The sequence below is a fragment of the Blennius ocellaris genome, assembly GCF_963422515.1.
Source record: "Blennius ocellaris genome assembly, chromosome: 23".
In the NCBI taxonomy this organism is placed as follows: domain Eukaryota; kingdom Metazoa; phylum Chordata; class Actinopteri; order Blenniiformes; family Blenniidae; genus Blennius; species Blennius ocellaris.
Genome location: NC_137672.1, coordinates 11,157,695 through 11,175,863, shown reverse-complemented (window position 1 = coordinate 11,175,863; position 18,169 = coordinate 11,157,695). Strand labels below are relative to the sequence as shown.

The 18,169-nt window shown below is 40.4% G+C and overlaps 1 protein-coding gene across 1 annotated transcript; it reads left to right on the top strand.

Moving 5' to 3' along the window:
• Positions 1-7,317: 7,317 nt before the first annotated feature.
• LOC308146885 (fatty acid-binding protein, intestinal-like) lies at positions 7,318-9,837 on the top strand. The gene is made up of 4 exons (XM_080518852.1): positions 7,318-7,391; positions 7,655-7,827; positions 8,792-8,899; positions 9,025-9,837. Exons 1-4 carry the CDS (start codon positions 7,325-7,327, stop codon positions 9,073-9,075), a joined length of 399 nt encoding a protein of 132 aa, XP_080374978.1. The 5' UTR covers positions 7,318-7,324; the 3' UTR covers positions 9,076-9,837.
• Positions 9,838-18,169: the final 8,332 nt, after the last annotated feature.

Genomic DNA, 18,169 nt, shown 5'->3' with positions numbered 1-18,169 from the left:
GAGATGATTGTAATTAACATCTCTTCAATCAGGCAGGAGTGTGAGAATCGTGGCTCCATGTTTTACATTTGCCGCTGAACTCCAGGGACCTTCTCTGGGTACTACAATATGACTTGTGCCATTTTAAAGGAGCATTTGCATAGAGGAACGCAGCTTCGAAAAATGAACAAAAAAAAAAAAAAAACCTCAACAATTTTGTGCAAACTTCGTAATCAGGACACACCAGCCAGCAAAAGATCCATTTTAATTTGTAGCAAGTCTCATTAAAAATCATTTCTGTGAGGAGTCAGTCAACCGCTAAAAGAAAAAAAAAAAACATACAGGAAATGACACATTTAGTAGTTTGTGCAGCTGGAGATGGTGCATTAATCTTCAGCTAAGTCACAGAGCAGCTCCCCCTCTCTATTCGGCATTACATTTACAGCCGCACTGCCTCCAATCTCACAGCCATACATTTCACAGCTTCATTACTGGAGATAATAGCACAACTCACCACTGCATCTTATATGATAAGGTCAGTAGCTTCTCCCCTACTGAGAAAGCCAATAAGCAGTGGTATTTACTGCATTTATGTATCCGCAGATGGAAAATGGTAATCTCGTTTCTAATTTTTTGCTGCCCGGCTCTCACTCTGCCGGCCTGCGTTGGCCTCGCTGCAATAATTAGCCGCTGTTTCAGGGATCCTGCACCAGAATTACTGTAGAGAGATTATCTGTAAAGCTACCAAAAAAACTTCAAGACAATCCTCAGTAATGACCACGAGCCTCCTGGTGAGCCTGATTATTAGCTATTCTGTCTGCTTCCCTGTTGCGCTGTTTGATGCTTCCGTCGGTGTACTGTGAATAAATTGGTCGATTCCAAGAAAACTTTGATATTGAAATTTCATTTCAAATCGGCAACTTTCTGAAAAGTGTTCGATTTCATCCTCTTTCTCTGTGGAGATGTTGGAGTGACTCAGACAGAGCTTTGATTTCCGGCAGTAAAGTAAAACAAAGAAACAATCCGAAATTAGTTCAGATTACTCGAGTGAACACTGTCAACTTTAAGCTTGTTAAAATGCTAAAGTGGTATGAAAACATGGCATGTTTGATACACAAGGTTCATAATGTGTTCGTTCTTAGGGTATACCTACATAAATATGATTTTTAGAAGAAGTGTCAATGAAATAAGTAACTCACTGTCACCCCCAGTGCTGAAAAGCAGTAATACCCTTTTTGACATACAATACTGTTATAAACAATGGGACAGTGGTGGTCCTGTGCAGATTCATATTCATCAGTTTCATCTACAGTAGTGGCTCCCTCAAGCTTTCACAAAATGATCTGTAAATGAACGTATTCATCTTGTTTTTTATTTTGCACACCTGGTAATTTCAATGTGACAAAAGAGACAATTAAATGAAAGAACTGTTTAATTGATAAAAGATGGGTTTCTCTCAGTAAATGAACCATGATTAAACACAAAGAAATAAAGGTCTCAGAGGAAAATACAGAGTTTTATTCAACCTGAACAGGCTCATTTGATTTCACTGCCATGGATGCTGATTTATCCATATGTTTGCTTTGTGGAGAGGAACAAGTAAAACAATATGTGGAAACCTCTAAAGCAGCTAAAACTATAAGAAATGGCTGGAGAAGGGTTTGAGTAAAACCATTCAAATGAAAGCAGCTGACAGATAAAATGATTAAAACAATAACTAAAAAGGAAAGAGATGAGCTTTATGAAAGGAAAAAGTGGCCAAAAGGGCTATAATTGCAAAAAAACAGCAAATTAACCTTTTACACAATGTTTTCTAGTGAAAACATTAAAAAAAAGTTGTGTTTTGGGTCTCTTGTTTAGATGACAACGGTGATGGGTGACACTGAAAATGCAACTTTTTGAAAACAGCTCCCAATGTGGAACGACTCCTTCCCCATGTAAATGTTGGAAAACACAACCAGCATGACTCCCAGTTCATATTCCCCTGGAACTTTAATTTCATGGAAAAAAATAACAGCACCCACTAGTGGCCAACTTGAAAGCTACATTGTTTTTAGCGTTTCCACCAAAACTGTCATTGTTTTTTAAAAACGCATGTAAACATGAAACTTTTCAGAAAACATAAAAATGGTACATTTTTACTTGAAACGTCAGGCCAAAAGTCAACATTTCCGACTTGTAGTTAGGAATATTCATAAATACAGACCCTCATTTTAACAGTTAAATGTGTTTTGTGGCTCCTGACACATTTTATTTGGTGAAACTTGCCTGAAGTTGCTCTCATGATCTGGATCAGAGAAACAAGCTGGTGAATCAAAGGTCAAAGGTTTGAATTTGGGGTTGCATCAAGAAGGGAATTAGATATAAACTCTTGAATCAGGACCAAAAAGAAGCAGCCAAACCATCACCATCATCATCATCATCATCACCACCTTTATAACGATACCTTTCTTACAGTCTGTCAATCGAGTTGAAAGATGTGAGGCCTCTATGGAGTGAGAGCAATTGCGCTCAAATCCGCTGATTCTCCCTTCAGCACTGACAACAGGTCAAATGTTCAACTTGTAGACGTTGAACCTGTTGACCTGTGTCCTGCACGGCAGCATGCTGGTCTTAATGCAGCTTCCACTCATGTTCAGACAGAAAACCAGCATCTGCACATCCTCCACACACTGTAGAACAATGTTGCAGCTCAGTTGCGGTTACTGTATACAGGCCTGCCCCGGGGAAGGGGGGGTGTGGGGGGGGGGTTTGAGGGGTTTTCTTGAGGGGTGGCACAGCATGGCGCCTAGTCCTGGATCATTTGCGAGCCCACAGCCTCGCCATGCTGGTAGCCCCCGCCGCCCCGGGGTGCTGCAGAGGTTGGTGTAGTGGGTGGCAGCGGCAGTGTCTGCAGAAGCTGTAGGATGTAGGCCAAGCCAGGCGTGTAATCCCCCACTCAGAGCTGGAACGCACCGTCAACGCAGGAAAATAAATATGGAAGGGTGAACCACTGAATAGGGGAGATAGGGGAGAAGCTATTACCGAGAAGACAGCCAACAATTAAGATTACAATTTATGATTTTGTGGGAGCCTGGAATTTAGCAGTGATTTGTATTCAGAATGCTGTAAAACATTACAAGTACTGCGAGGGGACACAAATTAAAGTTTTCAAAAAGCAGCTGCTGCCGAATATCAGTAATTCTGTTCATGGCATCAGGTCAGTGTGTTACATTTAAACAGGCAGGGCGCTGAGTTCCTACCTTGTTGGAGGTGCTGCATTAACACTACTCACATTCTGCTTCACACTGATTCTCACAAAGTGCTCTCGGTCACTCTTTCCTAATTTGGATCAATTATCCCATTTCCCCTCACAAGAAACAGTGTTTCTCTTTCAGCATAATGTCCGGACTATTTGTCAGTGCTGCGTCAGGGCCACGCGTCCTCATCATCCGTGTAGCCTCTTGTCTGGGTGACTGAATGCTTTCTTTCTCCACTGTCTGAGACTCATCTGAAATTCAAATATTGCCTCATTGCTGAGCCTCGATAATATTGACTTTCACTTAAGTCTCCAGAGTCACCGGGCTATATTTAGGCCAGGATTGTTTTTTCTTATATTCTTACAGTGTGTATGTATGCATGTGAAGGGTATTTCACAGCAGACTGCGGTAACGTTTGTCTGGCTGGGGGAAAAGGAAAAAGTGGATCTTACTTGGGGGGGGGGAAAAAATGCAAAACTTGATTGAATGTTAAAATGTACCTTTTTTGTATGTTTAAAAGATAAACCTTTTCTTGTGGGATTGCTTTGAAATATATGCAAATAGTTCAGTCTGTTGCATTTTTTAACTGAGCCAAGAGTCCCAAAAGTACAACTCCTGAAAGGTCTAACCCAAATCTTCATTCAGCAGATACATGAAGGGCCCACTAGATGGAGCTAAATAGTCACAAGATACAACCATATTATGTCTATGGAACAGTGAGTGCTGGAGCTTAAGCTGTGTTCAAAACGAATTCCAATCGGAAAAAGAAAAAGTCCAATTATGTGTACATTTAATAAAAGGTGTAGAATTCCATAGCGATCAAGTTTCGTTGATGGATGTTTAATGCTCTTATATTTTACATACATCTAGTCAAATCATATCATTATACTTTTACGCACAATACTTGACATTCTTCTATGTCTTTATAGATAAAGAAGAATATTCAATAAATCTGTGTTCTACACTGCTTTGTGCAACTTATGGTCACACAGAAATCCACACACTGATAGCAAGTTAGGATACGTTGTCATGGAGACAGACAGTCTCACTCAGTGTCACTGGCAATTTAGTGACACAAATAAAATTGAATCATGGCTTCTGGATCATGTGACGAATACAGAATTCTTGAAGGAAACCGATGTATGCCCAGGGAGAACATGCAAACTCATCTCAGTGTATTAGCTGAGTAACTCGGCTCTTCGGCTGTGTGCATTCACTTACTATGACATCTGAAATAAAACTTTAAATTGTGGCCACAAATTAATATTTTGTGGCCAAATAATACTATCTTGTGGACTCAAAATAGTAATTTGGGGCCACAAAATAGTCATGTTAGACCACCAAAGAGTAAATTGAGGCCATGAAATTGCAATTTGATGCCACAAAATAGTAATAGTAGCCATTTGTGACCATAAAATAGACATTTGTGGACATTACCGGCAAATAGTAATGTCTGGACACAATTTAAAGTTATATGCCCGAGGTTATGTAGGTCTCTGTATGTAACTGATTAAACAGCAGGTTTTCTTTTAAGACTTGTTTTATGACTAATCACCATAATCAGCAGTGGAAAAACGCTCATGGATCATTATATGAATATAAAGGGAGTGATATCAGTGTGTGCTATCAATGTATGAAATATAACCCGTGATTTAGTCGGAGATATCGATGTTCACAACACAATAATCATGAACAACTGGCAAACAGGGAGTGCTTTTGCTATCAACAAAAAAAAATTATATAAAAGTGTTATCACATCTGTACTGATCACAACTTTCACCTGCAGTACACTCGATCTGCTGAACCCAATAAAAAAAAAGTCAAAAGTACTATGTGGGTTTGATAACAGCAGTAAAAACAAAAGGGATTACAACTGTAATAAACACCTATAATATCCTGTTAGGTTATATAACTAGATAGTTATCTTAGATTAGTTTACCAGTAAAACACAACGACAACTGTTTCTATTTAAACTCTAAAATATTCATATTTATATAAACAGAATATTGCTGCTCAGTCACATATGATGTGTGAGACATGACAGTATGTTGATATGACAATGGGGATTTGTTTTCCATTTCGAAAGTTTGAAAAAGAGAGAAGTTGGGAACTTCATATAAAAAAAAACAACTTCTAAAAACAAACAAACAAAAGAAAAAAAAACAATCACTATTTCTCTGTTTGATTGGTGAACGGGTCTCTCAAGATCATGATTTAAAGGGATTTTGTGTAGAAAACACAAAAACCTGTAAGCGCCCCACAATTTACTGGAGACGTTTCCTTTTTCTCTCTGTTGTACTTACGCCATCATGTGGCGGGAAACTGGTATTAAACGATTTTGCAGCCTGAGACTTGCCAATTTCTCTACTAAATACTCATTTCATGTTAAAACAACTGTGGTGTGAAAGGAATTTACATAAACTGATTTCAGGACGGATATGAATTATGACTTTTGTTTTATCGTAGTCATATTAATCACATTATCAAACTTTATTTGGTTTAAATTAAACACACAATGTAAGAATGCCATATGAGTAAAAACCACTTACTATTAAACTATATTCAAAAATGCATGTGTTACTTTGCTGGAAACATAATTTAAAAAAACTTGCAGCTGGTTTTAAATATCCGTTGGATGAAGTTGTGCTTGCAGAGTGACATAATTAAATTCACAGGAGTGGGTGGAGCAGGGGGGTTCAGCATGGGAGGAGAAGCCCCCCCACATAGAGTTTATACTGCATTGCACAACCCCCCAACTCTCACGCTCCACATTTTTTCTCTCACGCCAAGCAATGTGTCGTTTCCAGACTTTCTATTGTTTTTATACTGTCAGCAGCAGAGACATGTAGACAATGCAGAGAGCAAATCTTCTTGTACCAGTTTCAATGCTTCCATTCAAAATACCTGACATGTCTTTATAAATCTGTCATTACTGTTGCAATTATAGTTTTCCTGTCATAATTTAACTTAGTCTCTATTACACTCAATAAAAACACTCTTTAATAAGATAACAATTTCAGCCTAACACTTTTTTCATCACGATTCTTTCAAAACATTTCACAGGAGAAAAATAAATCATGATTCATCTGACGTCCTCCAGAGGAAGTCCTTCAACACTGAGAAAACCCCTGTGCAACAGTGATATAATCCTATCAAGTGTAAATATACTGATGATCCTCATTTAAACTTAGATGAATCAGATAGTTTTCATGCTAAGCTGACCAAAGTGCTTTATCTCTATCTAAAAGCAGACAAATCGCTCTGTTCACTGATGAAAACAGATTAGTAGTCAAGAGCAAAATAATAGAAAATTAACTGTAGTGAAGTGTTAAACTTCAAGTTACTTCACCTGGAACTAAAATGTAACCATAAATTTTAATCAGAGGAACCTGATCAAGGAGAGACATGTAACTTTATTGTTTGATGGAGCAATACAATACAGGAACTATCTTTCTCAAGTGAGTTCCTCCTCTGCCAGGAATGATAAATCCTACAAATCAGATCTCACTCAAAGCGACGACAACTTCACAAACACATCCAGTCACTTTCGACAAAGTATTTTTTATACTTTTGGGTCTGCTTCTGCGCCAAGAATGCCAGCTCAGGTTGTCACTGTCACACAGCGAGTCGTTCTCATGCCAAGCACAACCAAAGTGACAAAGGAAAGATTGAGCAACATTGAGAGGGGCTCGGTGGAGCGACTGCCATGGGCAACCATACAAACAGCTCCCGCTTTGTGTTTTGTCCCTTTCTCCCACAGAACAGTGCCACAGTGTTCAGGCGTGCCAGATCGGCAGAGGGGAGTTGCCCTGCAGCTATTTATCAGCGTGACCTCGAGGTCGTGCAGCAATCGCCCTACATTTGACACAGTTTTTTTTTTTTTTTTTTTTTTTTTTTAATGGCCACATCAGCAGACAGATAATCAGTGAGATAAAGAAGGGCATCTCCCGTGCCAGCTCGGAGTGGGGATGGAGAGGGTGGGGGTGATAGTGAGAGGGGAGGGGAGGGGGTGGGTATAAAAGGGAGGCCAGTGGGCATTTTGCAATCCCACGCTCTGCTAGTGCTTCATCACCGCCCTGCCTTCAGCCCAGACTAGCCTCGCAGCCATGGCGTTTAATGGAACCTGGAAGGTCGACCGCAGTGAGAACTACGACAAGTTCATGGAGCAAATGGGTGAGTCTGTGACGAGTGAGCCCTCTGTTAATGGGTGACTTAAATCTTGCTCTGTTACTGAGGTGCCATGAGTCTTCATATGGTCAGGCATGGCTGGAAGGCGTTCATAACTTTTACTTTATCTCTACCAACAGCCTCTGCCAGTGTACTTGGTCATGGTATATGACACTTAAAGTGTGAATGCAGGACTTTCCCATCAAGGTTGAATTGTTACTTTAAAAGCAGCAAGCCTGCTACAATATTCTACTTCTCCATCCCAACAGGCATTAATGTCATGAAACGCAAGCTGGCAGAACACGACAACCTCAAGATCACCATCGAGCAAACTGGGGACAAGTTCCACATCAAGGAGTCCAGCACTTTCCGCACCAAGGACATCGACTTCACGCTGGGTGTCTGCTTCGACTACACCCTGGCTGATGGCACTGAAGTCTCGGTGAGTGGACCTCAAGTTGCAGAAATAGTGCGAAAGTCAGAGTTTGGCTGCTGTTATGTGATTGCAATGGGAGATGCTGCAGCAGGAGTCACGGAAGGGGATAATGTTTCCAGGCAAGATTTTGACAAGAAATCATGATTTTAGAAAAAATAAGTGCAGGGTTTAATTTAAATCACTCTCTCTCCTTAGTAGTTCAGTTCAAACTGGCACATTTTTAGTCAATACTTATTGTCCCCCATGGGAGGGCGATAAATTTGAGAGGCAAAGAAAAACCAGAACATATGTACATGAGACGACAGATAAACTAAATCACTCTCCAGGGACGAATGAGTCTTTTTTGTTGTTGTTGTTGTTGCCTGAAGCCCAGAAGCCAGCTGGATGTGGGTTTCAGGTATGTGCATCCAGGGGGCGTAGGGGGTCTGCAGGCTCAGCCTGGCCTCTTCAGGTCAGCGAGGACATTGAAGGCTTTGCCAACATGTGTGTGTGTGTGTGTGTGTGTGTGTGTGTGTGTGTGTGTGTGTGTGTGTGTGTGTGTGTGTGTGTGTGTGTGTGTGTGTGTGTGTGAGTGTGTGTGTGCGTGCACATTTTGGCAACGCTCAACAGCCTGCTCATTATTCCCACAAGACAAAAGTCCAAACCAGCAGATGCAGTTAAAAGTTAATAAAAGTTTAATCCGTGGAGCATTTAAGAAAAGTACATCCGCTGATGAGCCTCCGTGCAAAGCAAGTCGGTTTCAAAGGTGAGCTTGTTGTCAAGAATCATTCCAAGGTATTTATATTAATTCACAATTTCCACATCTTATGTGGTTCACGTCCCTATATACACTATTTCTGCTCCACATATAGACGGACGGACCAAATCAAAACGACTCAACAAGAATCTAAAGCAATGAAACACCTTAACAGAGTTAAACAGACTCTACTGTAAGAAGAATTCTTCATACCAACTGTGTATGTCCCCTCAGGGTACGTGGGAGATGGAGGGCGACATGATGAAAGGCAAATTCACCAGGAAAGACAACAGCAACGTCCTGACCACCACCAGATCCTTGGTGGGCGGAGAGCTGGTGCAGGTCAGTGGGTTCAAATGCTCTTCATCCGTCTCAACTTGGCACCGACGTAACTTGCTAATCACTGGAGCTTCGTCTCAATAAATGCCTTCTTAAACAAACCGTGCCTTTGTGTTTTCCCCCTGCAGACTTACAACTACGAAGGGGTGGACGCCAAGAGGGTTTTCAAGAAGCAGTAACCTCGACCCTGGAGTTTATATTTTATATTTTTATAGGTGGCACAGTATTGTTGGTTTTTTTTTTTTGATTTTTTTTTTTTTTTTTTGTAACAATAGAGCATTGCCAAGTTGAGCATTTTCTCAAGATGAGATATAAGAAATACCTCAAAATGTTGGCATTTTAAATAGTTGGTAGATGAATTCTCACCACAGTGCTGTATCTACGACTCTTAAGACTGATGAGTAAAGGAAGTTTAAAAGAAAAAAACAGTCTTCTTAATACATTCAAGTGGACTGATGACTAACTGAATGTGTGGTTGTGTGTGCAGGAGAAGAAAATCAGAGCTGAAAAGTTCATCTACTACATGATATGACTGTTCACTCAGATTACAACAGAGATATTTTGTCATTTGTCTCAAATGAGATTTGAGATATGTTATATCTACTCATACAACGGATTTGACTGAAGATGTATATGTTTCTTATTGCCTTGAAGGATGCTGCATAAAACATTCACAGTCAAAGGGATGACACAAATTCCTGATTGATTAAACTAGAAATGTCATGTTTAGAAAAACCATGTGATTCAAGTGAAGCGGCCTGTTCGGTGTCTCAGAGGTCAGAACTTGACATCACCCTCCTGTTTACACCCTCAAAACTCCTTCAGTCCCACGTTGAAGCTGCACAATAATAAACCCCAACAATATGAACCATAACAGATAGGTGTCTTTAAAAACCTGTATATGTTGATTTGCACTAATGATTTCTGTACATCATTTTACAATAAAGCAACTTTCATGTGCAACTCCAGGCTAATGTTGGTGTTATTTCATATATCGGGAATCTGAATGAAACTCGTAAATAAAGCAGTGAGAGTTGATAAAGCTGCTGCTCTGTGATGAAGCAAAGATCACATCTGAGCTCTTAAACACTTAAACAGCATCCTGAGCTCATAATGGTGCTTTTTAAAGGCAAGGCCTATTTGATCCCCTTTTACGCACACACACACACACACACACACACACACACACACACACACACACACACACACACACACACACACACACACACACACACACACACACACACACACACACACACACACACACACACACACACACGCACTTGCACACACATACGCACTTGCACACACATACGCACTTGCACACATACAGGACAAGGCTGCAGTGTGATCACATGGAGACAGTCTTCTGTGGTCACGTGCTGGCCTTTGGGTGCTATCTTGAGGACTCGGGAGAACTGGTGGTTCATCACATGATGGGTTTGCAAAAAAAAAGTAATGAAAGTATTCAGAGTGCATGCAGTGAGTCCTATTAACCACAAGACGGCAGTCTCTGACCACTTCTGTTACACTTCTTCACAGCAGTGGAAGTCAAGGCAGCTTCAAATATGCCAACTGGTGCAATATACAGCAAAAATATCTACACACACACACAAACATTTTTTCCATGTGCAGCTTTGGATTACTTGGAATTTTAAGTTCCAAATCTGCAAATAGATCATGAATCATTTTCTCCAGTGAGAAGTTTTACAAATGATTGACGCTTCTCAGAAGGCATTTATTTCTCAAAGTCCCTTACAATTTGGCTTTTGATATTCAGTCCACTTCAGAGATGGGAAGATAGCTGTGAGTTGTTGAAATGAAATGAAGAAAATATTACTTAGTTTGAATGTCATGAATGCAGGTTGTACACTGCTGCATCACTGATGTTTTGGCTCAGGTCTCTGTAATTTTGTATGGATGATAGATAAATGACAGACAGTTGTGTCTTAATTTTATATTCTGTTAGGTCATCATGGGGACCAGGAAGGACCATTCAAGGGTCCCCTCACCATTAAATTCAGGGAGATACTTCTGAAGTCGACTGTTTCAGCAGCTGAACAATCTGATGTGAAGTGGCTCCCGATGCTCTGATTCCAGCTTTTGTCCACTCTATAAATCTTCCCCAACTTCTGAAATGGGATCTGCATTAAGTCTTGTACATCTTGTCCAACCACATTAACTTTCTATGAATCTGCTTTGATGCAGCATTCTGAAAAACAGCAGAGCTCGCCCTCCACAATTAGGGTGTTCTGGACAACTGCAAAGTCTGCAAGTCCTCCCTATGATTTCCCTCATGTTGACAGAACAGAACCAAACAAATGCTATTTACACTGTATAAACAGTAATTTATTAGATGTTGGTATAACATATTGTAACATTTTGTCATGTCTTTTTTCTGAGCTTAAAACATTTCAGTGGAAACACATCTCTAAAAAAAAAAATGCAAACTTAAATAATGATTGAAGGCTAACTAATAAACTGTAAATCTAGTATTATTCGTCTTCACTCATCCAAATCCGGACTTTGTGAGATGATGTCTGACATCGATCTGTTGCAGCCTCCAGCTCTTCCCTGAGCAGCACCATCTTTCGCGGAGGTAAACGCCCCACCACGCACGAGGCTAATCTGGCAGAGACTAGGCTGCTTTGAACGCCTGTTTTTCCCCCGCTGTGGGGAGGAAAATCCCCTGAGAGGCCTCAGACGCTGGAAGGCTGAACAGCTTTCAGAGCAGAGGGAAAGTGGGCCGTATGCCTCCTTTTCCTTTGTGCTTGGATATGTATTTGTGTGTTACAGGCATTCTATAGCTTATATATAAACATAATAATAGTATACAAATGATGTGGATTATAAATTATAGACTATAGTAGACTGAAGGCTCAGTTTGGATGAAATTAGTGGAGTTTTGATCAAAGTAGAAATATATAGAGACACTGAAAAACAAAAACTTCTCTATAGATTTCTTATACTTTAAATGGAGCACATCTCGCCTGTTACTGCGATTGTGCCATAGAAAAGGACCAATACAGTTGAACGTTAAGCACGAGGTCAGTACCAAGTGTTGTCAGTGAATGCTGTAATATCCTATCATCGCCACTGGAAAGCGCTGTGGAGCTCTTTGTGTTTTAAGGAGAACAGAAAAAAGGCCTCACTTGCTGTATGATGTCATCTTTAGTGGAGTTATCATATGACACACACACACACACACACACACACACACACACACACACACACACACACACACACACACACACACACACACACACACACACACACACACACACACACACACACACAAAGAGAACTCTAAATATTGCAATAATAACTCTCTGTACTTATCTGGAATCTAGCAGCATGAAGTCAGTGAGGGAGACAGGAAAAGTCGTGGGAGAGTTAGCCTTCAGTGTTTTGATTGCTGTGAGAGTGAGGGCGCTGGGGCCCACCCAAGGGAGGTGAAGCCGTGGAGGAGTAAGGAGGAGGAAAATAAAAGGAGGTGGACAGAGGAAAAGACAGAGTGAGGACAAGAGGAGGAGAAGGAGGCCACTCCTCGCCCTCTTCCTCACCTCCCCCTGCTGTAAAATCTAATCCACTGACTCACTCTGATCAGGTTATCTGTCGAGTGACGACCACACTGACACCAACACGACGGGGAGCGTCAGGCCTTTTAAGTTTCCAAGAAGGTACGGCCAAATTCTGGCCAACCGCTGCTCAGACAGTGACTGTGCAGACACAGGCTGCAGAATGATGAGTCAGTGGTTAGTCAGGGCCGAAACCTGCTCAATGCATACTCTGTCAAACAAATACACTGTGGATTTTGCATTGGGAATACCTGACAGCTTATAATAAGACATCGAGGAAAACTAGTAACACATAATTTTAGTTTCTTCACCTGGAAAAACATTTTTGAACCGTCACTGTGCAGTTTGCAGGCCAGGCCACTAGTAGTTATATGTTTTGTAATGCAACTGCGTGTGTATGCACTCAACAATGTCAAAATACAAGGTTCTCTGAGTCGCATTTCTTTAAGCTTCGTTGAAATGGTGCCATTAAATTTACTGCAACTGTAGTGCACTGTACGCTACAGAAAAGTAGCATTTTCACAGTTTACGTGGTGACGGCAACGTTGTTGTCGTGTAAACCAACATGCTAAAACGAGTAAAAGTTTGATGTTTTCATTTGAAACTGTTCACGTGGAAATAGGGCATCAGTTTGTTTGGCAACAAACAGCTTGCCGTTGCCATAGATGAACGGGTGGGTGTCACTCGCTGCTGCACCACAGCAGGTATTTAATGAGAGAGTCTTGATCATGAGGGGAAAAAAAGTTCAACTCTGTGATACAACATAAACTTGCAAGGACTACCTATCAGTGCTAAAATGATGACCCTGAACATGGAAGGCAGACTCAAAGAAGAGCCGCTACATTACGTGGACTAAGAAGATGGATGACTGGACAATGTTGATCAACATTGTGTTAAGATTGGCTTGGAGGAAGACTCAAGATGCCACACACTGCCGTCAGTGGAACAGATGCTCAGCTTATTCCCAACAAGGAAAAGCAAAAGTACAAATATCCAAAATAAAGTCCACAGACTACTGAAGTACCAAACAGAGACACAGAGGAGCAAAGAACCGGAACACACAGGAGACGCCCAATATAAACCACAACCACCAGGTGAAGACAATCACACACTCAGACACAGGTGAAACACATCAGGGTAGCAATCAGACATGAGGAGGGGAAGTGATGGAGTCTGAAATGAGAGACAGTCAGAATCTCACAAAGAACAAACACCACAAAACATGAACCATGAAACATGACACAAATGTCTTTTTTTTTTTTAATCTCATGTATTCCTACCTACATAACTGCTGTCACGACTAGTCCAACCACCAGGTCATTATAAATATTATCATTTTGCTGGAATAATGCGGGCGGATACCAAAAACGATATTCAACTGGTTAGACAATATCTAAATCGATAGTAATATTATACCATAAAATTCACTCTTCCTTCCATAATAGTTCAAACATCCTGAGCAGTAGATTGGGCAAATTACAAGCTTCAAAACAAACTGTAGTCCAACATTTCTACTTGATGCATGTGCCATTGTATTATTAGAAATACTGGCAACAAAATATCACTTTGTGAATGTTATCTAGGCTGGGATTAAACACTAGTGAAGTGTCGCGTTAAAAAACACAGAGAACACTCTGAATACCGACTCTATGAAAGAGCCCGTTTGTAATGTTTGGTCAATGTTTCACTGAGCTGAAGCGTCACGGAGAAGAATAGAACGGCTGGCTCAGAGGAAAAGAGCAGAAGAGTTTTTAATTAGCTTTTTGTCTCCACTGTTCATTTCGTGTAAAAAAAAAAAAAAAAACACACAAACTCCTCAGTCAAGATATCTGTTTGAATGAAGAAAAAAAAAACAGAAACACCTCTTTAATGGACTTGTCAAAGAGAGTAACACCATTACAAAGTGTTGCCAGTCGGGTGTATGCATGCATGCATGCACCCAGACGAACACCGACCCACTCTCCTCCACTCTGACACCCTGCAGCACCCAGAGGCACCGGCGAGTGTGTGTCATGTGAGAAGCTGCCGTGTGCCACCTGGTGTGACCGTGCAGACGGAGGAGAAACTAAATTGGCTGCGGCCTCTGTCTCAGGAGTGGCCAGCCCCTGGGTTTGGCTATTCTTATAGAGTGCAGGAAGAGGTCTGCAGCTCCCCTGGCGCACAAACCACTTTATAGGCTCCCACGTCATGTTTTGATGGACTCATGGGATTGTGGGGGAGGTGTTATCCAATGACAAGTGTGAGAGAGGAACAGCAAAGGGAGCAGTGTGCAGGTGCATCCCTCCATGTGGGTAAAAGGTGACTTCTGAGCAAATAGCTCAGTTTCCTTTCAGCATGGAGGACCTCAGCAGGGTTCACTCTCGTCTTAATAAGAAGTCGCTGAAAGATGTTCAACGTACTGAAGTGAAACTAGACTTTTTATTTTGGGTCTTTTTTTTTTTTTTTTTTACAAACTACTGTTGTTAGGTTTATACAAAAAGTGTAAAGAAAAAAGTATATACGTGTTATCTTCCAGGTCCTATGGCTCATGATGATGAGAAACCGTTGGTATTTGTAGGCTCAATTCTACATTTCTTCTAATTGTGCTGACTAGTTTACTCCTCGCAATGTCCCTGCTTATTATAAACTATGGGGATAGGATTATTTATTCCATTAAGGTGAATTTCATTGCACAAATGATGTGTTTTTCCACATGAGTCCAGGCTTCCGCTGAAAGTCCAACTGGCTAATATGGTTTGGTGACACACTAATGCTGGTTAATGTTCCTTTAATGTGTGGATCAAGTGTGTGGCTGTTGAATCCTGAGAGGTCAAGGCCTGGACTGGTCACTTTACCCCCTTGCTGGTTCTTCTAACCCTGAAACCGCATTAGCTCTGCTGTTAACCGCATTACCTCAATATTGAACAAACTGGAGCCTTCCAAGAAAAGTCATGAGAGTAACAACGTTGGGAAGCGTGTACTTTGAGGAAAGTGCTTTAATTTGTGACGTACCACTGACCATAAATCTGAAGAATATCAATTACAGTTTGGCTCACAATCAGTGTTACTTACTTTAAGATACAGCACAACTATGAATCTGTTTTAAATTCCTTGTTATGTGATGTTTTGATTATTTTAATTTGAAGTATGGACTTCAAATTATTAGTAGAACTCAGTTTCTCATTGAAGTTATCTTACTAGGTACTACTTTTGTAGATTACACATTTTATGCTGTGATAATATCAATATCATGTATTTAATCTTTTACAGAAATCCACAGAACTTTTTCCAATTTGAGATTTTTGGTGTGACTTTGGTCGATCATAAATGTCATTTTAAGTAGTAGTTTGATAAATGCAACCCATCACCTTGAGGAGAGTATTGCAATAAATGGAAGCTTATCACACATCCAACTGTTTTGAGATACCTACTATATATAAGTAATTCTGTCACGTTCAGTCCCTATATTTCTTGTAAGCATTATCTGATCGATCATATTTAAGGAAGATGTAGCGAATAGCTCTCACGTCAAAGTGAGAATAGGGTGGAATGGGTTCAAATCTGGGATGGATCATAGGGGCCTTTTCACATGGAGTTTGCATGTTCTGCCAGATGTCAGCTCCCAATGTCCAGAAAAATGCTCTTAGGGTTAATTGGAGACTAAAATTAAGTGTGTCAGCATCTGCCATGTGATCATCTGAGATCGATCCTAAGTGAGATGTCACAGAATATAAAAATGGATCAATAAAGACATCAAGACAGCAGGGATATTGTCAATCTTTAATGGCAGATGGCCTGAAATGTCTTCATATTACATTTTTCATAAAAACTTCTCATTTTGTTCACCCTTTTTTTTTTCTTCCTCCAAACAAACAAACCTCTGCAATTCACCGAAATACAGTTTCTCCTTACAGCGGCTAAAGTACATAAATATCAACAGTACTCTACGCGTTAAGAAAAAAAGAACAGAGGGGCACACACACATGCCGTGAACATGCACAGAAACACACAGCTACACACACGGTATACTAAAACAAGTAAAGGAATAGTTGTTCTCTCGACAGAAAAAAAAAAAGGAGGGATCATCAAATTCACTTCCAGGAAACCGGTGTACCGTACTGCTGGCGAAACACACGAACCATCCATTCATTCATTCGAAGAGCTTTTGATTTTCTCTGGATTTCACAGTGAATTATGCAGGTAAAACAGTATTCACATATCACGTACAGTATGCTCCGATCAGACAGACACAAACCAAATTAAGAAGCTCTAGAAAACAAAAAACAATTACCAAATGAATATACAATTAAACTTACAATAATACTTACACTGAATTATATGCAGGGCATCCTCTATGAACTTTAAAAAGACATTACCCTTAAAAACACACACGCACGCTCATACACATTTTATAAATACTTGTTCTAATAAATTTGGTGCCACACTCGGCTTAAAAAAATGTCTGTAAAAGCAAAAACCTGCTTCATAAAATCAGTCGATATGCTAAATATGATGCATATTATCATTATTCATTACAAACACTACTGTATATGATTCAACCAGTCCAATATGATTGTACACACCTGGGCTAAACATCACAGGGAAGGAACAATGTGTTGTTTGTTTTCTTACAGTGTTTTTGATTGTCACATCACTATGAAATGTGACTTGGCCTCATCAGAAGGAAAAGTACAAGAATCACTGATTACGTTTTTTTGTTTTTTTTTGTACAAACGCGACACGAATGCGAAGTTTGGCGTCAAAATGTCACAAAAATATGATCAGTCGATGATATGTCGTACAGCAGAGACGTTATTGCAGGCCCAGAAAGACACAAGATTACAAAAGATTTTTTTTTTTTTTGCTTGTCTCCTTACACTCCCATCATTACTATGTAAATTCAAACTTTTACAAAAGCAGGTTGAATCACGTTGGCGCCCTAAAAATAGACAAAAGAGACAAATTGCTTAAAGTGAATATCCTTTCAGACGCAGAGTGGCTCTTTGGAGTGACACAGAAAGGGACATGCAGCAAAAATAATGTCATACTTCATAAGAAATCAGACTGAGGACTACAAAGCAGTCAAAAATGGAATAATTCCACTAGTCTAGATAGCTCTCCAGTGTAAAAAAAAAAACAAAAAAGAACGAAATGCCTTTGGTCTTTTGTTTCTCTATAGTGTGTTGCTGTCCTCCTGCAGATTCCTAATTATAGCAGGGCTCAGTTTGCCATGTGCCGCCGTCTCTCGGGGGGTCACTCTGCCTTCACCAGCGATGGCTTACTCCTGTCAATGCCTCTTTTAACACATCTGATTACCTCAAGACTGCAGACTTAAGAGCTGAATCAGGTTGGGCTTTGTTACCGGACGTCACGGCGCTTCACCCGCCGGACGAATGGACTCGCCGCGCCACACACACACACGCGCGCGCGCGTGCGCACAAGCAAACCAGAATGGACACAGCGTGTCGAGAAGACAAGGACTGCTTTGGTATAAGCAGGGCGACGTCTTTATCAATGGCACAAAACACAAAGGGCAAAACAAAAATATAAAGATTAATAATGAATGTATGAAAGTTCCTCACACATTTCAGCACAACATGAACCAATCAAAACGAAAACCATTTCAAACATTGTCTTGATTACAAAAATACATTTTTGTATTTCTTTAAAATATCTAAAAATGTACAGCATTGGGTTTTTTTTTCCTCTTTTTTTT